The sequence below is a fragment of the Eurypyga helias genome, unplaced genomic scaffold, assembly GCF_000690775.1.
Source record: "Eurypyga helias isolate BGI_N326 unplaced genomic scaffold, ASM69077v1 scaffold31857, whole genome shotgun sequence".
Classification (NCBI taxonomy): domain Eukaryota; kingdom Metazoa; phylum Chordata; class Aves; order Eurypygiformes; family Eurypygidae; genus Eurypyga; species Eurypyga helias.
The window spans coordinates 9,162-30,957 of record NW_010261602.1 but is presented as its reverse complement, the minus strand read 5'-3'; the positions used below and the strand labels follow the sequence as shown (position 1 = coordinate 30,957).

At 38.2% G+C, this 21,796-nt stretch overlaps 1 protein-coding gene across 1 annotated transcript; it reads left to right on the top strand.

The window, feature by feature from the left end:
* Positions 1–1,247: 1,247 nt before the first annotated feature.
* Positions 1,248–19,067, top strand: LOC104512455 (prostatic acid phosphatase-like). The gene is made up of 11 exons (XM_010155435.1): positions 1,248–1,361; positions 7,147–7,242; positions 8,596–8,682; positions 9,305–9,457; positions 12,091–12,189; positions 13,706–13,810; positions 14,776–14,908; positions 15,320–15,402; positions 17,210–17,316; positions 17,898–18,067; positions 18,949–19,067. The coding sequence occupies exons 1-11, from the start codon at positions 1,248–1,250 to the stop codon at positions 19,065–19,067; spliced, it is 1,266 nt and encodes a 421-aa protein (XP_010153737.1).
* Positions 19,068–21,796: the final 2,729 nt, after the last annotated feature.

Genomic DNA, 21,796 nt, shown 5'->3' with positions numbered 1-21,796 from the left:
TATTTTATTTTCAGAAAGACAAAGTATTATATACTTACAAAGTATGAATTAATTTTTTACACCTCCTGCATAGGTCAAATCACACCAGCAGAGACCAAAATAGGAAGGTGGGGACATAAGAGTGGTGGAAGAAAAAAAGTCAAGCATGTGCCGAAAACTGGGCATGGATTGACAAAAGAGATGGAGAAATTTGGCAGCTGTGGTCCTCCTCCCTCCCATTCCCATCTCTCCGAGGAAATAGATACACAACGGTCATTCACACAACTCAGAGAAGAGAGTGCTTGAGGTTTAGTGGGGTTTAGGGCCCTAGAGACAGAATTTCTGGTAAATGGCAAAAATACCTGTTGTAGAGAATACTGTTGCAGAGAGCCCAACAGAAGCCCCTGAATAAAGTATTGTTATTCTTACTTCATAGAGAGGAAGTCAGCAGAGGCAAGCTGAGGCAAGCTGGGCAATCTTCTCAAAGCCATTGAGCTACTGTCAGAAACAGTGTTCTTAGTAACAATCAAAATGTGAGCTCCAGGGCTTGTTCACAAGAAATTTAATAGAGAACTGAGGCCAAAAAAACCTTGACATAAGCAGCTTCAAAAGGGGAAGTATAGATAGTCTCCAAGGGGAAACATAAGCAGCACCATAAATTGAAGAGCAAATAACTGCTCAGCAAAGAGCTTAAAGGACGTACTTTTTGCAAGGTTTATTTAACTGTTTCATTTGAGGGACTGGTAATTTCAACCTACATGAAGTGTTGCTTGAAATAATTATTCTGATTTCACAGTGACAATGTGCAAGAGGAAAGAAAACAGTAGGGGAGAGAACCTGAAATGAGGATTAACTGAGCAGCAAAGACAAAAGAGAAACAGTACGGCCTGGCTCTTGGTTCCAAGTTCATCCTCATAGCCAGGCTATAGTCGGAAAAAATCCCAAGCCCTGAGAAGAGGGAACAGAACAGGTAGCTTGAAAGAGGAATGCCTAGCAACTCCTTCATATTTTAACCTCATCCTTACGCTCCAAAAGATAAAAATATCACAGAGAAAAAGGAACTGAATTATGATTTGATTAAATAGAATGTAAACAGTAATTTGAAAACAAAGGGCAATGCAATTTGTTGCGTAGTCACACAACATTCCTTTTGGATTTGAAATTCACCGGCAGCGGTTCCACCCCTTTTGAAAGTAAAGTCTGACGTTGGGGCTGTTCAGCCTGAGCAGCTGCTGGAGCTACAAAGCCTTTTTTCATCTTCTGCCAGGATGGGAGTGATACAGCTTCCCAACCCATCTAGGATCCTGGGTCTTTCTATTCATATTATCCTCATTCTGCTTCAGCAGACTACTGCAGAAAGAGAACTGAAGTTTGTGGTTGCAGTAAGTAGATTTGTTTTCTATTTTGTTGCGGGGAATAAAGGGAATTTGATATGGCTGTTGAATCAAACAAGGTGTGCAGTTGCTTTGCCTCTTTTTAGACTTAGCTAGAAATAATTACTGCTGCCCTTTTGCTTCCTGAGTTTAAAGACTTGACTTGAAGATAAAAAGGAATTTTCTTCTCCTAACCCTAGTTATTATTTCAGGCTAACTGAACAACTTAAGTTTATGGTAGACACATACTGCACAGGAGTTAAGAGATCTGAGGTCTAGTTTACCTGTTCCAGCTTAATTTACTGGACACTCTTTTGCATCGCCTGAGATTATGGCCTATCTCCTCTCTACCTGGAAGCTGAAGCTTATGATGTTACAGAATTTACCACAAAACCAAAAGTATTTTCCATTTCAGAATAACTGAACTGGCACAGCTGTATACTGAGAAATAGGAAAGCGCATTTTTAGGTAGGGATTTGAGATGTATTTTATTTTTTTTTGCTGGGCCATTTCTTATTTTAAAGTAAGTAGACACTGCTTCAGTGTCCCTTTCCCCAGTAGCTCAGGTAAAAAAGACATTAATGTAATGAAATAATTTGAAGGTTGTGTCATAGTCCTTTTCATTCTAATTTCTTTTTTTAATAAGAGGTATACTGATTAGAATAGTCTAAAGGGATATTTTCAATATAAAGTTCCAGCGATTGGAATTGACATTTATAAACAGGAATTTTAAGATCTTCTGCATTTCTCTGTCTGAGACTTTATGTGCACACAGAGATAGCAAACAGCAGTACTGTGTCCAAAACATATCATCTAGCTCTAGAAAAAGTATTTCATATCTAGTTGTCTATTGGTTGCACTGTAGATGTGCCACTTGGAGGGAGACCAGAGTGCACAGGAAAAACCAGTTCCTACTCCTGCTGAGGCTTATTGCTCTACCACACACTGCACACAACAGGGACTCAACACTAATTCCAGTAACGTTCTGTGTATAGCAATAGACTTAGATATTGTTTCAATAAGAGGGAAAACTGGACACAAGTATGTAATTAGGCAGTCAGCAAGCTATGGAACTCTTAGAAGGAGGGAGACTTCTATTGAATTGCAGCTGTTATTGTGTTCTAACAAGCAGTGGTTTTACAGAAAGTTACAGGAAATGCTCACCACTGTGGAGATAGAGGCTTCCTATCCAAAATCAGCTGCTTACCACAGCTATGCAGCCACAGTCCCCACCTACCAAAAAAAACCCCAAAACAAAAAACAAAAAAAATTCCACTTTACTTATAGGGTACCCTATCACAATTAATATTAAAATAATCAGGAAAATTTATTTTAACTCTCTTCCTTTTACACCTGATACTTGTCCTCAGACTGACCAAACTGCCTAAAATGTTACAACAGTTTTAATCTTATTATCAACACACATCTCTTTTCTCAAGGCGTCGTTTCTGTGTGTTCAATTGAATCTTGCCTTCTGAATTCATTGAATTTTCATGGGAACAGAATCACTAGCATCAATAAACAGGATAGGAATTGGCCTCAGAACATTTCAGCAGTATAATGGGATATAATGAGCGTATGGTTTCAGTCAAGGTGTGTCTAAAAGGCATCTTTCGAAGATAACTCAATATCCATTTTCCAGCTGTACTCTGTAAGTTGCTATGTTTTCACCAGAGAGTATTACTGCATTGTGAATGTGTGTCATAATGACTTTTTTAAACTTTCTTGCCAGAATTGCACAATATAAAGCACATCTGCAGGGGAGAAAAAACAGACAAATGTTCCCTTTTGCTCACTTCTAGAATTGTGCTATGCTCTCTGAAGATGCCTTGCTCTCTTCCATCTTTGTGCTGATTCTGTGCATTTTGATTATTGGCCACAAGTCCTTTTGGCTGAAAAGCTTTAATTGAAGCCTATTTGTCAAAATGCTATTTTAATTTTCTTTTCACATGTAAACATCAGTCTTCACCATAATACTTGTACACTGATTTTAAAGGAGACATAAGAGAATAAAATAGGAAACATGTAGGATCATCAAGTACCCAAGTAGAAATGAAATACTGATTTATTGCCTATGTATAAAGAAGTTCCGGCCTGTAACTTCTGCCTCCACACAGGCACTCATTATACTTCTCATATATACAAAGAAATGTGGTTTGTGACGTACTGCGATTTCATCATATCTTTCGTCTTCAAACTCAGGATAGGAAGTGTTGACTAAGCATATTATCTATTTGTCTAATCAGGCCAAGCCATTTGAAACTTTGACTAAACATGCTCAGTATTTCTGCAGGTATGGTTGCGCTGAAGTGGCAGCACGACTGGTTCCATTTCTCTCTTGTTTGTTCATTCCTATTGCTGGCTTTAAAATACTTTTGTTTGAAGTTGAGTCTGTCAATAAAAATGTCTCTCAGAGGCTCACTATTACTCAGAGACACGTAATTCACTGTAATTCATGGCATCTCTGAATGAAGGTGTTATATATACTACTCATGCCACAGTCTCGGTTCACTGTCCCCTCTGCACCAGTTTTTCTCCAAGATGATTTTTGACCTGACAGCAATGGAAGCAAATGCTGGCCAAAGTCTGAGTCATGTGGCCGTTTCGCCCTGAAGTGATCACTCTCTCAAAGGTAGAGACCAAATGGGAGAACCCAGACGCTGCATCAGGTTCACACTGTGCTTGAGTTGAAAGAGAGGGTATTTGGGAACTATCGCTCTGTTGCTTTTGAGAACAGACCGAGGTGAAGCACTTCAGCTAAAGGTGCTGAAGTGAATATACCAAACAGCTGTGCTTTGCTCTTTTTGCGTACATCCTCCTTGCCCTCCCTTCTTTCTTGACTTCTAGTGTCTTTTCACCTTTTATGATGCGTCCTTGTTCCTTTTCTCTCATCTTGCCATATTCTATGTCTTCTGAAAGATCAGGAAGGCAATCAAAACGCCAGGAGTAATAAATGCTGCAGCACACATGTTTTCTAATGGATTTTGAAGGCTCAACTCCTTTTTAACAAAATCCAAATGATGAGTGTTGAGAAATACATATTGATGAGCAAGGCAGGCTTTTTCCCTAACTGTATCAGGCATTCTAATGAAAAAGACAAACTTTCAACCACACAAGATCTTCTTAAAGTTTTAAATTTAAAAAGAAATCTCTCCTAAAATGTAGCTGACTATGACTGAATGAGTCAACTTGTAGGCTGAGTGGTTGTTCATAAGGTCATTGCTTCATTTCCACCAGCAGCTGAAGCAAGATCATTTTCAAACGTAGCAAGCAAGGAGCTTTGAGCACAAACAAAAATCAGTTGGCTGAGAAGCTTAGTCCTTCCATTTCTAAAAACAGGGTTCTGCTCTTAGAAGTATTAGTTTCTTTCTTGCTACTACCAACTCAGTGTTAATATATTTGTAAGTCATTGTGCAACGAAGCTGCAGAAATACAAACAAGGAACTGAACTTTTTTCTATTTTGTGTGGACTTAAAGAAGCCGTGCTGCTCTTTAGAAGAGAACACCCTCCACTGCTTCTCTCTCTTAAGGTTGCAAAGAGAGCTATTTTTTTTTTTTTTACATCTCCTGCTCCCACATACACTTGAATATCTCTCGATCTTTATCTCTCTGCCCTCTCACCTCTGTTCAGGTAAAACGCTACTCTGTTCTGCCTTATTGGAAGTTTTTAGAGGTTGACTGTCATGACAGTGAAATACATACTGAGGGTTATGTTGCATATAAAGTATAAAGTATCATAAACCAGTATTCAAAATCTAACACATTTTCAGTAATTTTTCACTAATAAAAAGGCCATATTTAGTGGCCAAGTGTTGATCCATTACTACATATTACCTAAAAAAAAAAAGTCATTTAATTATGTCAGTCGGTTTTCGCCACTGTCAGTTACTCATAAAAATGCTTTTCTGTGAAGCTGGATAATTTAACAAGAAAGTATGCAGCTACACTGTAATTAGGAATTTAACCTTCATTCTTTACAGAGGTATCAGCTTGTCCAGAAAAGCTAATGAATCCTACCTGACACCTCTGTATGTCAGGTAGGATTCATTCAAAACATCAGGGAAATAAGCAGTGACACAAAAGTCCTCCTCACTCATTTTTCTTGCACGCAACTGAATCAATCACCAGACAATGTAGCTCTTTACATATTCTCCTGTTCACTGGAATTGCACTGAGAAATTATTATAATGAACGAAATGAGATTCCTGATTATTAATAAAAGACACCTACAGATTTAAAATTTGCATAGAAACACAAAAATAAAATATTTCAGAAACATTTATGGACTTGAACTCAAAAAAGAGTTGTTTTTCTCTTGAGACTGTGCAGTACCATGTTGTTCAATATGTTGATGATAGTGAAAAGATAATAAGCAAAAAGGTAATACGCAGTTTTCTATGTGTTTCTAATGGTAACAACTATTCTAGCAAACCTTGCTCTCTGTTGTAGAAAACGAACAGAGGGAAAAACCCAATTATATTTGCCTATATTTTCCATCCCTGAAGTACCTGCTCTAGCACAGGTTTGTGCACGTTAGTACAGAAGGCTGATGAAAAGGGTGTGTGTTGTAATTAAAACATTAAGTCACACTGCTTGTGTTTACTTTGAAAAATATAAACATAAAACACCTCCCAGTGGGAGTGGCAAACTAACTAGCATGTACTAACCTGTCTGATGTTTGGGCAAGAACGATGTGGCTTAATGAAGCAATGGAGAGTACTAATTATAATCAAGCTATATACCAGTGAGGTATTATGGAACAAATGTCATTTTATGAACAAACATACCATGCTTCCACATTGCCATTTTATTCTGCCAAGTCAGGAATGAGGTTGGTTATGTGAATGCTGATACAAGCAAAGATAACTTTTGCAACGGTTTGGATCTGCATCCTGGAAGATTATCTGGAGCCCTTTGAACTTGTATACCAGCATTTCCATTCAAGTGAAACTTTTGTGGACTTCATTTTTCTAAGCCCACACATGACACGCTTTGGGAGAGTAATTCAGAGTTTTCCAGAATTATTTAATCTAGGGTTGGCACTTTCTTTGTGTGTTGGAGTAAAAATACAAAAAAGGATCATTTGAGGTTTCTGATGCACAAATCGTATGATTGAACGTATCACACTGATATTCACCATGCTGGAATAGTGTCCAGGATAGGAAGGTGACTACACTTTTTGCCCTCAGAGAATTTAACAAAAATAAAAATCTTACAGATTTTCAAAAATGTTTTCATACATGTATGTAAAAATATTAACAAATATTAAGCAAGCTAACAACATAAATATTTAGACTTTCTCATCTTTATATTTTAAGATGATTGATAAATCAAAAATAAGATCCATGCGTACATGGAACTACTTTTAAAGATAGTGCTATGAAAAAGCAGCTACTAAAATTTTCAAAAGTGTCTATGCCGAAGTAATTAAATCCTCATATAAGCACATCAGTAACTGGTTTAATATTCAGAGGTGCTGAGTGTTCAAACTTCAGTCAGGTTTCTTGTTTAGATGCCTAGCTAAGGTTGTCATCTCAGCATTAACATCTTGGCTGATTAATTTTATGTTCTAGGTGGAAGAATCATCAGGCTCATGCCTACTAAACTCCTATGTAATTATACCTATTCTTTTGTGTAAAGAATGTACTCCAATCCTACTTGACTAGGTTTCTGCAAACTCTCAAATATTTTCATTTGAAAAATGGCACTGGAAGTATAATGTATGTTTGACTTCTAGCTAGGTAAGAAAGGAATGTTAACAGTAATTAACTCGACTTTTTACTGGTAATGTTAGGTTTTCCGACATGGTGACCGAACACCAATTGTAAACTTTCCAACTGATCTACACAAAGAAAGTGAATGGCCCCAGGGATTTGGACAACTTACCAAGGTATGTTGACTTTCTTTGAATCATTTATATATGATACTAATACAGGAAGTGGGCAGATTTTTTATGTGTACCTCAGAAACATTAGCAAATCCCAAATACTGATAGTTGTTATTAGCAAAACCCTGTAATTAATATATATTTTTGCAACATTATTCATCCAACTACTGTTAAATTGAAAGCTTGTTCAAAACTACCTTTCTAAACACTCCAACTTCCTGGTAGTGTGCCTGCAAATGGCAAGTTTAAACATTGTCTATACTCTTAACATTGATGAAAGTCTAATGACCATTAAGCCCTGGGCCCTGTGATAGGGTAAAGGAATAGCACGTGTCCACGAGGTCAGGTGATGAGTTCATATCCCATCATTTGACTTCCCTTGTTTTGTGAGTCTTGCAGGAGAAGGCTGCTTCTGGGGACAATGTGTCTTCTAATAAGGCTGCTTTCAGCCCAGAGTTTCACTAGGATGCGCTGAACCTACTTCTTGTTCCGGCATTTCAACATCATGCTCTTTAACTGTATTTGACATATGAAATTCTGTAGCAAAGAGAGGCCAATGCATTTCCTAACAATACTTCATCATGATGCAGAAGCATGAATCAGAGATAGTTCAGTATTTAGTGTTTGAAGTGAGGCTTGAAAGGTCTGTAAAACTCAGACACTCAGACAAAAAATTACCCCTGGTACCTAGCTTATGTTGTAAGAAGAAAAAAAGTTTCTGCTTTGGCACAGATTTTTTTGAGATCTTTTTGCTGTTCTGTTGTCATTTTAGCAACAGCAGTAAGAATGGACTTCTCTGACAGCTAGAAGTTAAAAAGTTCAGCTCACAGCTTGGAAAAAGAATAACAAAAAAGACAGTGTGCAATCTAAGACAACCGCAGGTGTACCAAGGCAAAGATAGAAGAGTGTTAGTTAAGGCATGAAATGCAAGCCACAAATTTATCAGGTTGATCAAATAGCAGAGCACTGACAGTAATAAACACTAGGTTATCAATCATCCTTTCTCAACTGTCACTAACTGACATACTTTTTACAATGTTGATCATGAATAACTCCAGGAGCGTCTATAGAGCTACAGCACTGCGGAGACAGTATTTGTATAGAATCGCATGCATTGCCTTTCCTGTAGCAGATATTGGAGTCTTAGTATTTCAGAACATATCATTTTTTCATAGATATAAATATTCCTGCTAAAAATTATAGATCACCTACAACATATATAGTATATTATACAAATGGTTAATGATCACTTAAAAACTGATTGCTGAAGACAAAAAAGAAAATAGAAAAGAAAATTCTACCTTAAGATTCTCCAGACACCTTAATCTAATAGTCATCAGTATGCTTACCTTGCAGACTGGAATGCAGCAGCTATATGAACTTGGACGGTACACGAGGAAAAGATATTCCAACTTTCTGAACAGCACATACAACCGGCAAGAGGTATATAGCAGAACTGTATGGAGGACATTTCTCCGGCGTAGTGGAACTATGGACTTGTACTAGACAAAAGCACATCATATTGATTGCATTAATGGAAAAATTAAGGTAATAGAAGAACATATTTGAAAGTCAAGCTTATATGTCAAGGTAAAAACATAGACTAAAGTCTAACTTTCAGCTCCTACATTCAGTTTGAGTCTTCCACTGCCTAGTCTCCCAGGTTTTGAATAGGTCCAGGGTTCTACCCTGTTGAAAGATTAATGCTTATCCAGCCATGGGATGCCAAGTCTGCCACTAAACTATGTCCCTAAGTGCCACATCGACACATATCAATGTTCCTCTGAATCTCAGAAGATGGAGAGCTTCCTTCTTTGAAATCATGCTTTCTTGTTTTTCTTAGTTCAGTCTGTGGGATAGGTTCCAAATTCAATGATGTTTTAGCAATTCCATTTATGCAAATGAAGTAGGACCCTAGAAAGTTGAGTTATGGTTTCACTGTTTTGACTTTGTGCAAAGACACAAAACTGAAAACATAAAGCCAGGATTAATGAGCTGGGTAAAATTTAGTTAGCATTTTTATTGTTTCCATTTTATTTTTAACTCTTTGTTCTTGTATCTTCAGTTTTATATCCAAAGTACAGATTATGATCGCACCATTATGAGTGCCCAGTCATACCTTTCTGGCCTCTTTCCACCAACCAGCAGCCAAATTTGGAACCCTGAGCTTCTCTGGCAACCCATTCCAGTTCATATTTTGCAAAAATCAACAGACCGGGTGAGTACTGGCTGGACACTTCCTATAGCTCTTTTAAATTTCTCAGAACAAAAAAGAGAAAAAAGGAGGGAAAAGGCAAAAAAAAGAAGTATACTATTCATTTTGAGTTCAATCTAATAGAAAACATCAACTGCTGCTACTGGCTAACAAGCGTGTCATAGGTGAACTGGAATAGCTGCATGAAAATCCTCCTTCTGCAGCTGCAGAATACCTGAATTGTGGTTTGCACTACCATTTTCCTTAAGGTACATCTCTAACATTTCTCCTGGCAAGGACACTTTTGGACAGTATTATAGGGCAGTTGCCCTACATTTTTATACAGAACAAGTGCATTTCTAAGCATCGATCAGCTAGACAGACCTCCCCTCCTCGGCAAGTTTGTTCCACGGTTTATTCAAGGAATGGAATTTTGACCAGCCACTCTAATCCCCTCTCAATTATTACTTTCCTATTCTAGTAGCACTTAGACACCCTAATTATAGACAAGGGCCCTTTTATGCTCAGTGCTCCATTTAATGAGACCCTAGTACTTGCCTTGTGGTTCATAAGAAGAGCAAACCTACCTGAATAATAGGTCTTGTAGAAGTTTTACTGTATGTAGCACTCTCTGGCTGACTCAGCTTTAGATTTTAATTCACTAGCTTTTGTGACAAAAACTGTGTAAGGAACAGTGTGTTGAACAAGGACAAAAAGTTACAGAGTGTAGTGACAGAAAGTCTGATTTTCTTCTGCTGTTGAGGACAGAAGTTGAATTTAAGGAAATGTTTACAAAAAAACTATTAAATAACTGCCTGTCCAGTCACCAGCACCAGAGGATGGACTCTGTCATTAGGGGGTGGCAGCACTTGCCTCCCATTGGCATTCCTCCATGATTGGAGCACATGCTTGAAAGCAAGTGCAGAGAGAAAGGGTTTCCAAACTGGATTAGACACAACGAGATTCAGCTTGAAACTTGACTCTGTCCCTCAACAGAAACGAATGCTGTCACTGTTATTTAAATGTGGGACACTAGGGGAAATTCTTTCACCAGGAAACTGAAAAGGCAACAAAGTGGTCAGAGCTTTGACCAAATAAAACCTCAAAGCCCCTAGAGATCATAGTGCAGTGATATGACCTGTTTGGAGAAGGCAGACTCATTTGTAGGAATCTCTAGTACCTCATCCCCTCTGAAGCTGCTTCAGGAGTAGGTATTGATGTTTCCCTGAAACACACCTCTGCATCAATTCAAAATTCCCGTTAAATATGCAAACCACCTGGAAAAAACATTTTTCCCTTGTTAAACCAAGCAGATGTTTGAGGGTATTTTCAAGCCCTAAGCAACACAAAGTGGGAAATGAAGGCCAAGTACAGTTCTGTAAAAAAACAGATCACAGCTTAGTCTTCAGCCACTGAGATCTATCAAGACCAGACAGGCAACAGTACCAAGTACTACTTAATGTGGCCAAAAGGTGTGGCTTAATTAATAACACCTAGAGGGGGATAGTTAAGCCATACAGCAAGAGAGATATTGTGTAATTAAACAACATTGCCCAGTTTCATACTGAAGCTTTGAGCCTTCATTCTCCAGTGTGCTGCTGTTACAGAAAAAAAATGCACCCTTGGAACCTCTCCGAAGTGTGCTAGTGTCAGATGGTGGCTGTGGCAAGCTTCACTTGGATAAATCAAAAAGAGAAGCACGGGAAATGCAATCCCCATTGTTCACCCTAAGACAGAGTAGACCTTTTCGTGCATACATGAGCCATAGATACTGAACTTAACTTCTCCGCTGTATATTAAGTCAGATCCTTGACATGATTTGTACAGCTATAGCATAATATTAGCGCTGGGTCAAAAATGCTCTAGTGATGTGACATAAAGTGCTGAGCTAGCACCACCTTATTTTCCTCATCATAACTTTTTACTGACACTTCATGCTGGATCAGGTATCACCGTCCCTCTGCAATTGGTATAAAGTACATTTGCCAGAGAACAGTCTGATGGACGCGGCGTATTTACACATGGTTCAGCTTGAATATGTAATACCAGGTGATCTCCTAATGCATATGCTTGGAGTTATTAAAAGTAAACCATACCCCTAAACAGGAACAGAGCCATTAGGCTCATAGCTTTTGATATTTGAGGAGTACAATTCATTTGTTACTCTCCTTTTGAGTTCTGTCCATTAAGTGGTACTTAAACTGCTTACCATAACATGCTGCTTACATCCAAAGAGATAAAAGCAGGATGTGTAAATGCAGAAGGAATTCAGATTCCAGTACCAGGTGGAGTCAAGCTGCATCTGTGAGGATTCAGAAATGAAGAGGGAAATGGTAGCTTCATAAAATTCCTGATCATGGATCCTGATTCATTTCTCAAAGCAATCCCCCAACAGACGTGCATAACTGTTTTTTGCCAAAATCAGTTAAACTGAGGGAAGTCAAGCTATCCTAGACACAAGTAGCCATTGAAAAGTCAACTTACCACAGTCCCTTGCTTATGTTAACATGAATAAGGTACCCAAACAAACCATTACGAAGTAGCAGTAGCACAGCCATAAATCTAACAACATTACACCAACAAACTCAGTAGTAATAAAACTAGAGGTATGTTGATTAATTCTAGAACTATTCTAAGTTTTACTTTTCTCATTTCAGAGGCTGCATTTTCCTCTGCCTGACTGTCCGCGTTTTGATAAACTTCAGAATGAAACTCAAACATCTAGTGAATTTCAAAATAGAATACAACCATATATGGTAAGGCAAAATAAAAGGGAAATAAAATCTAAGAAGGAAAGTAATGAAAATTAAGAAGTTACGGAATAGCACTGCTTTCTTTTGTTAAGATGCAAAAATAAGTAATTGCAAAAAATTCCCAAACCCTGAGTACTCTCTTAAAATCAGAAATTTAGGCCAATATGATCAAAAAGTATGTTTGATATGTTTACGCATTTCTCACACTTTTCTATATTAAACTTTTAAAATGTGAATTTAACATTAATTTTCTGAGACTATTTAGAGCCGCATATAATTAAAGTTCCATGATCTGAAGGGAGAAGAATTTTCTGGACACAGCTATTTCCAGTTTTACAGGGTAGCACCAAACCAATTCTAAAAAATCTGATAAATCAGGAACTTGGGAAGGTTTCTGCCTTCCTGCTGTGACCTTCTGAAGTTGACGCTACACCAGAGAACTAAAGCAAGCGCAACCAGGCGAACACTCTGACTTGAGTCAATTTCTCTGAGATACATTTTGGATCCACCACAAGAACCACTTCTGTTTTGGCCCTGACACAGACCTTCACAGTCAGGGATTCAAAATTTCCTATTCCAGTGCTGCCACAGGATGTGAGTATGTGGGTGGGATACCTGCCTCAAGCAACCATATTCTTGTGGATAAAAATTGCTCTAGACAGTGGTTACTGCTGTTCTCCTGTTTGTTTACTATGCACTTTGTAATAGCACTGCTGTGCAAATAAAGCAGGGGCCTCGTGTTCCTCATACCCTGACTGCACCTGTACACATTCTCCCAAAGTCACGTCAGGATTGCTGCTTGGGCTAAACCCAACATTTGCCTTTCTTGGTTTATTGCTAATTTCCTGCTAGCTCAGCTACTCTGGCCAGTCTCACTCACCTGCAATGGGAGGTGAATTAGCTATCCTCTCTCCCAGCTATGAGTATGAAACAGGTGATGTGGGAGTAAGGCATATTAAGGAGTCCCTTTATTCTTCTGTGGCAGCACATAGCAAGAATCCCTATGGAACTGTTGTGGAACTATTAGATATTCAGATCCCTTTCAATGGCAGAAGGATAACCCAGTTTCCTTTCCAATTTCTTTTCACCTCATCCTGAAAATTTGTCTCAGCTCTCTTTAATTTTCTGGTTTTCCTCATATTTTCTTATCATGTGCCTTTTCCCTTAGTGCCTTCCTCTCCTTATATCTGAAAGCTTGAGGTGATTGATGTGGCTTTCTGGAGCACCAGGAGAGAAAAGTGCAGCAAAGGGAGAGAAGAGTGTAGCAGAGAGAGCACCAGACTAATCCACAGCAGGGCTGAGACAAAGCAGTGTCTGAAATAAAGATCAGTACCTTGAAGTGGTTATAAAATGAAATCTGCAACCAAAATCTTCTACTACAATGTTTTCACTTGAGTACAATTAAACACTACTGTGTTGCCAGGCTGGGTGGGTGCTAATGAATCTATATGCATATGTATAGATATATGTTCCATGTGCATTGAGTATTTGTGGTATACTCTTAATTTTTTTCCCCCAGGATTTTTTACAAACAATGGCAGTTAACACAGGACTTGAATTAAATAATCTCAAAATACTGGACAATTTCCAGCTCTGGAATACATATGATACTCTACACTGTGAGGTAATTAAACCAGGGCAATGCAGTTTTGTAGGAATGAGTTGCCTTCTCTCCTGGATTTCTGTTCGGTTTTTTTAAATTGTACATAAATTCTAATCTAGTGCATTGGTAAAAGATAACCCCAAAACATGATTTACAGCTTGGGAAACTGTTGTTTCCAATTGATGTTTTATACTGAAGCATTAGTACTGACATCCATTCCCTTTATTCCCTCATTTTCCTTCCTAATATGCTGCTGTAGAATTATTTGAGCATGCTGCCTAGGACATATTTATGAATTTTAACAGGAAAATTAAATTATTTGCTTTAACCTATCAACAGGTAAACATCAAAATACTTAGATGATGAAAACGAGAGGTAAGATTGGGATCTATCAGGTAGAAAAGTAGGAGATGACGATTGTTACCAGTGAATAAAATCCGATGGGCCCCAAGCATGGATGTTTCCATTTGGCCCCAGTTATTAGCAGCAGCACATGAAGGCTGTTGAACATATCCTCTACACTCTGAGGCACTTAAACACTACAAGACACTGTCACTCTTACATGACTGGCGAGTGACACTTGTCTGTATATGGCCAGTGATAGAACTGGTATCTGGACAACTCTATGGAAAAGGCGGGAAAAGTTGGAGCTAGGTTATACCCTGAAGACCCAGAGGAAAGGAAGAGGGTAAGATATGTCTGCAACTTTTCACACTAGCAAAACCAAAGCCATATGTCCCTAGAGCAAGAAGACATTATAGATACAAGGGATCCCCTTCACACAGGTCTTTCCCCTCTCCCCATTCACCCACTTCAGGTTGATCCCCATTCCCACAAAGTGTATTTCAGGGCATGATGATGAGTGAAACCACACTGGGCAAGAACTGCAGCACAGCCTCAGAGTCCAAATGTAATAGTGTGAGGCTGGGCAATAGGATGATGGAAACCAGTGGAAGAAAAACACATTTTTTTTCCTTTATCACTAGGATATTCACAATTATACTCTCCCTGTATGGGCCACCAAAGATGTAATCAACAAGATGGAAAAACTGGCAGAATTGTCCTTATTATCACTATTTGGGCTTTATAAAACAGAAGAGAAGTCACGACTACAAGGAGGTAAATCAAAAAATGCATAACTCTCAGAAAGGAAGAGACAATACTTCTTATGACAGCATGCAACATCTGTCACCCTACTCCTGCAAAATCATTCATACACAATCCTGATTTGTAACTATTTACATTGTACAACATATTAAGCATGAAAATATGTGCTGAATGATGATATTTGCATGGATGAGATAATGGAACAAATAGGGGGTTTTTTAATGTAAATTTCTCTGAGATGCATTTTGAATCCATCATAAGACATGCTTCTGTTTTCGCCCTGACACTAATCTTCATAGTCCGAGATTCAAAATTTCATATTCCAGTGCTGCAGGAGGATGGTACATGGATAGGTACATGGATAATATACCTGCCTCACGCAACCATGTTCATTTTCATCTTCCTTGTTCCATTCTTTTTAAGGTGTCCTTGTGAATATTATTTTAAATAGTATTAAACAAGCTGCCAATTCTTCAAGACAAAGAAAAATGGAGGTCTACTCTGCAGTGAGTATTCTATCTTTTATAAATCTTGCTATGATTTTACTAGTAAAAGACCCTTAAAGAGAATAATTACTCCCTGTAAGTTAAATGAAAGAATAATATAATACAGTTCAATTCAGCTAACAAGCTGAAAACCAATCAGTACAAGAACACAGCAGGAGCGCAGTTCACACCTCAGTTTCAATCAAACTGTACTTGGTAAAAAAATCTATGTATTGTATCATCCATTTTTTTCTGCAACTTAATGGTGCAGTTTGTGTAAGTTGCATCTTTCCTTAAGTGCTCCGAACCCAGAGGTGCTGGCACACAGCAGAACTTCAGCTGGACTTCCAAACCCTTCCTCTGCTTAGAAACGGATGATACACCTACGGATTCTTTTTATTATTATTTTAGGGGATGAAGAGGGCCATTTGGGTCAGACCAAGATCCACTTAGCTCATTCATTATCCTGTCTCTAACAATGGCCAGCGGCAGGGAAGAATGTGAGAATAATGCCAGCACGGTTCGGTGCTTCCTCTGCTACATCCTTCCAGCAACCCGTGGCTTAGGGACTTCCTGAGATAGAATCTATGTTGGTCTGTTTAATAGTCCTGACAGACTTGCTTCCATCAATTTCTATAATCACTTTTAAAATGTATTTATACTGTTGGTCTCTGCAACATCCTGAGGCAATGACTTGTGTGTTAAAAGAAAAAAGTACTTCCTTATTTTTTTTTAAGCTTGTTACTGATTTAGCTTCTTCCAAGCATTTCTGTTGTGAGAAAAAGGGAATAGTCATTCTTCATTTGCTTTTCATGGGTCACCCATGAATTTACTATTTTCTGTCACACCTCTTCCACTTTCCTTTTCCAAGACAGAGTCCTACTCTATTTAATATTTCCTCAAATAGAAATGACTCAATATCTTAAATCTTTCTTGCTGCCTTTTCTCCACATTTTCTAGCCCTACTATATTCTTTCTGAAAAGGAAGAAGTGCATCCAGAATTTTCAATGCTACTTCAATATCTCGAGGCCAAGTGCACTCTTATTTTTGAAACTGATCAGTCTAGAAAGTTCCAGATCCTAAATAATAATAATTGAAAGGTAGCTGTTAGACTATAATATAAATAAGCCTAGCAAATATGTATATAAAGACTCTTGCAAAATGTAGGTATCAAGGTGTTTGGGCTTCCTTCAGCTCCTCCTCCTGAGATAAACTGCAAGAGGAGGGATAATGGGAAGAGGAAGAGGCTGCAGGTGGGTGGGTGATTCCATCAAAATAGAAGCCAAACTGAGATTTTACTGTGTAAGTCCAAACAGAAGGAATAATAATTTTAAAAGTTCTGGAGAGTGTGTGGAGGCACGAATAGTCTTTGTATGCAACTCTTTGTCTGGTATACTATCTAAAACAAAGTACTTGTATTTTCACTTGAAATTCCATAGGATATGCTACCTTAGACTGCCTTAATCTGACCTTGGACCCAAAAACATTCCTGAAGGAAAGAGTATCAAAATGTACTGAAAAATTCGATTTATTTCTCAGTCCACATCCTGCTTTCTCCCAGTATCTCTGCCTCCACAATACTGGCAGATGGCCAGTTACTATATCCTGCAGTAACTCTTTGGAAATGCCCCCTTCTGTCTGTAGTAATCTGTTAACATGCTTTTCCCAATGTTGAATATACTGAATGTATTTTATGGTGAAATTTACACAGGTCTTGTTTTGTCTTGATTTCCACTCCCTCTCTACTCTTGTCTCATTACCCTGGATAAATGGTAGTTGACTTAACTGACTTACAAGGATGGATTTTTTATTTTTTTCCCCCAATAGCATGACACCACAGTTGGGGCCCTGCAGATGGCTCTCAATATTTTCAATGGAAAACTGCCACCATACGCTGCTTGCCAGTTTTTTGAACTCTACCAAGAAAGCAGTGGGCAAGTATCTTCTTATCTATGCAAGAACAAGGAGTGTTTGGAATTTGGTTCCCCCTTCCCTAAAATCATTTTCCTTTTAAATACTGTGAGAAGATAGAAATTTGTTTTAAACTGATATTTCACTGAGCAGTCCGCAAGCACAACATTATATTAAAACTAGGAAAAATTACATTTGCTGGTTGTGCATGTATTTGTGTGCTTTGGAAGACAGGAAGAAGAAAACAGGCTTTATCAGCTGGAAGTAAATGGAAAAATAAATTTTCCTGATTCTTCAAGTGATAGCAAGATCATGTCCAAGACATTTCATAAATCCCAAGATAAAGCAGTAGGCTTTGAAGAGCCTGGTACTGTTGCCATTCAAGGAGTGTTCAGCACCTTTGGAGCTGACTGGTGATCTGTGCAGTAACATAACCAGCTTTGGCAGTGGGCTTTGCAGATGTCTTCCACAAAGTCTCCATTCTTGAATAACAGGTTCTAGAATAGGATGTTAGAGCCTATTTCCAACGTTCTGTCTCTAAATAAGAAACCTTCCATTTAAGAACTTTTTTAAAAAAACCCCACTTTTCAATGTTGTTAATCAGGCGATACAGCATTGAAATGCATTATCGGAATGACTCTTCAGAGGATCCTTACCTACTCACTCTGCCAGGATGCACCTCTTCTTGTCCGCTTGAGAAGTTTGCTGAACTAGTTTCTCCTGTGATTACAGAAAATTGGTCAAAAGAATGCGGGAAGAAAGACAAAACGAAAGGTAGTATAACAGCTCTGTATTTTCTATATAAGACATGGAGGCAGAAATTGTATCAATGATGCCAAACTTTGTACCTTTCACAAAATAGATGCATCTCCCTTTAACAAGTGTAGACCATATTTACCATGGGCAGGGAAAGATGACAGAAATTAAATATCTCTATAAACGTGAAGAGGAGACTTGCCCACCAGCGTGAAAGCAGTGCTATTATTAGCACACTCACATAAGCAGCTACCTAAAGGCCATGGCCAAAACCAGAGCTCAGCTTGTTGAACACATCCGACAGGAGTATGGGTGTGGGTGCTATGCAAGGAGTCCTATGCACGTTCGATGCACCAGACCTTCTGTAGATGCAAAGCAAAAATGCCTTGCACATGCATAGTAAGACTGATGCATCTGTATTTCTGGGACATGTACAATTTATTGAGGATAACTTAACCTCCACTGTACACACAGAGTGTGTGAATATTATTTCCAGGAGGGAAGTGAAAGGCAAGGCAATACATGCTATGTTCCAACAGTTCCAGTATTTCCTCCTTCCTGCATATATTCAGTGTTTTGCTAATCCCTGATGAAACTTCACATGGTCCCTCTTGCCCTGTGAAAACCTAGGAGTAAGATTTACCTGTGCACAAGAAGGTATCTATGCATTTCTGGTACTGAAGTATATGATTTTATACTTATGTTGCATATGTCAATAAATGCAGGCCATGTGATCTTGCCAGCAATATGAAAAAAATGTAACCGTATCTCCATTGGACGTATCTGTAATTAGCCTACCTCACTACCTAAATCTACATACAAATTATATATAAAATTATATACATGTATGTCTTTCATTAACTTTCATTAACTTTTCCTTTATGGTTTTTCCTTCACAGATATTTTTATTGGATTTGATGTTGCTGTTGGCTTGTTGTTCATTTTTGACCTTGTACTACTCTACCTCCTTTATCATTACGGACGTTGCAGGCGCAGAAACAACTACCAAGACATTTAAAGGGAAGGTAAAGAAATGAAAGAGAGAGCAGCTAGACATCAAGCAATCCTTTAAGTTGCTTATATTCATCAATTTGTTCTGGCCAAATTAATCTCCACAGAGTATTAATAAATTTGAAGAGCTGAGATATCTGTGGCCTAGCTCCTAAAATACTAAACATCTGCAGGGAGAAGTACTGCAGAAATACGATGTTGTTAAGAATTTACTTGTGTAGGTAGATGGAATTACTCCAATTTATATCTTTAGGTTTTCTACTACTATTAATCACTCTTAAGTCAACCACAGGGGTGAAGGGATGCTATCGCCTATGCTCTTTCTTTTATATTTCCTATTACCATTTAGCCCTCTGCTGCTCAATGAGTCCTTTTTGAAAACCACAGTCCGTAATATTTTCCTTACTTCTTATAAATGGCTATTTTGTTGATGCACAGGAAAATACTTTCAAGCGAGCATAAGCTGTAGTTACTGTGTGAAAAAATTCATACTAGCATTTGGGCATACTGTTTCTGCATTTATTCATGCAAATATATGCATGAGTTTTGACCTTGGCCTTCAGCTAATAAAAGTCTGCAGCCTGCTTTTCAAAGGAGTTACACTGCTATATCTCTCACTGAAATCACTAGAAACTGGGGTGCTCTGTCACATATCCAGGCATCAAGCAAGCTTAGTGCAACAGAGCCATGGTCAGTGTTCACAACGTCAGTAATATGGATAAGTAAATACATTAAAATCTATTTTCTGTTGCTACACTGTATTCCTATTTTTCTGAGCTCCCAGTCATGAATGATTCTTGGTCCTGCATCTTCTATATAATGCATTTGTTCTCCATCTTGCTTCAGGTCCCTTCTATAACCTTATTTCTTTGAGACACTCTTAAAAATAATTCCTGAAGTTATCACTCTGTTCATCACCTTTCATTTTAATTTACAATAACTCCTTTAACTCCTTGCTTTCTTCAAAATCCCTTATGTTAGCAAGGCTTGCACTGAAAGTAAGAAAACAATTATTCTGCTTTTTGTATGTTGATCTCTTCTGTAAAATATATTATGTTGAGATTGTAAGCTCCTAAGGGCAGGGAATGTGTTTCCATAATTGCTCTCTAGAATCATAAACTAGTGTCATAAGCACTAATACTGCTGTAAGAAATGCTGCTTATCGTCATATGTTTCAAGGGCTGAATGAAGGTTTTTTGATCCTGTAGTCCTGCAGAGCATACTGTGAATTATATTACCATGGAGAGGCTTTTTTAAAAATCCAGACAACTATACAGACAGGTGCCAACAGCAGGTTCAGCCCAACAGATACAATGAGCAATTATGTGCTCAAGCTGATGAGTCCTGCTGAGATGCAGAACTGTAGAGAAAGCTGAGAGATGGAGCTTCTTAGCTCAGTCACAGCGTCACATATGTGTGAATACACTGCTTCTGGACTGACTTTGACTTGCATCTATGGATTGCAACTTGGAGCCCAGGAGCTTGGATCAGCCCTCTATATTATGACTATGGACACATTTAAAATCTGATCTAGTTAGATGTATTGATATTAAATAGCATAAATCAAACAGAATAGTAAAGGCTTGTGGGAACGCAGCACTTTCCAAACATCATTGCATATTCTTGTAGTAATTTCAGCTACTGAGGTTTCCACCTTTTGAAGCAGTATTTCCCGCTCAGTAAAAGGCTTTTACTAGTATCCCTGACATTTCCGTTGTATCAATTTTTGGAAATATGATAATCAAGAGAGGGGTTTGATTCTCACATGCTAAGGATGTTTTATTGTTTAGCAATCTGGGGCAAAGCTGTCAAAAAGATGAAAGGCTATCCTTAAATACTTCAGATGTACAAGCTTCAGATTGTAACTACTAGTTCTGATCTTCAGCGCAAAAAGTTAAAGGAATGTCTATATTGCAGTCAAAAGTGTTACAGCAGCTCTAGAAAACCAGCCTGAGCTGGCTTGGTTACTATTTTCAGTGTACTGGTAGTGGGGAAAAGCCCAGAGCAAACTGCAAAACTGATCCTGGCTCCTGAATATATATATTATATATAAACTCAGTGATTACCTGATGCTGAGCTCTGTATTACCATGGCCACAGTGCTGCTGGTACTCACTGAAGGATAGATTATGTCTTTTATTAGAGGCAGTCAGATGCTTGTCAAGGGAAGATGTATCGTTGACTGATAATGTGCAGTAAGAGCTGGTTTTGAGATACTAGAAAATCAGCCAGTTGCACTCCACAAGAAGAAGAAAGGGGCATGTTTTTTTCCAAGATCGCTTCTTATGACAAGAAGTACATCCAGACAGAAATTAAAATGTGAAGTGTCTGAGACATCTTTTGTGGTTTGTACTACTCCAGCTGTGGCAGGAGCTATCGTGAAGTAATTTTATTGTAAGGACACCTTTTCGTTAGCAGACAGTCATACTTGAAAATGTCCACGCACTTTTAGAAAGGATCCAGTGAACAGAGGTACAATAAAGATGTAATACATTAGCAATGTAGGCCCTGAGTCTCACTTATAGTAAAGACGTTTTGTCTTGCTGTGATAAAATCAAGTATAATTTCTCCAGTGGAGTAAAAGGTTGTAAGTGTCAGACACACTTGTGGCTTTTTTAATTTTTCAGCCATATTTGCAATTTGCTTAGTATAATCTGCAGACTGTTCGGGATTAGAAAATATCTTGTCTCCGAGCAATTTGTAGCACTGTAATAAAGTACATCATTGAAGAAACAAG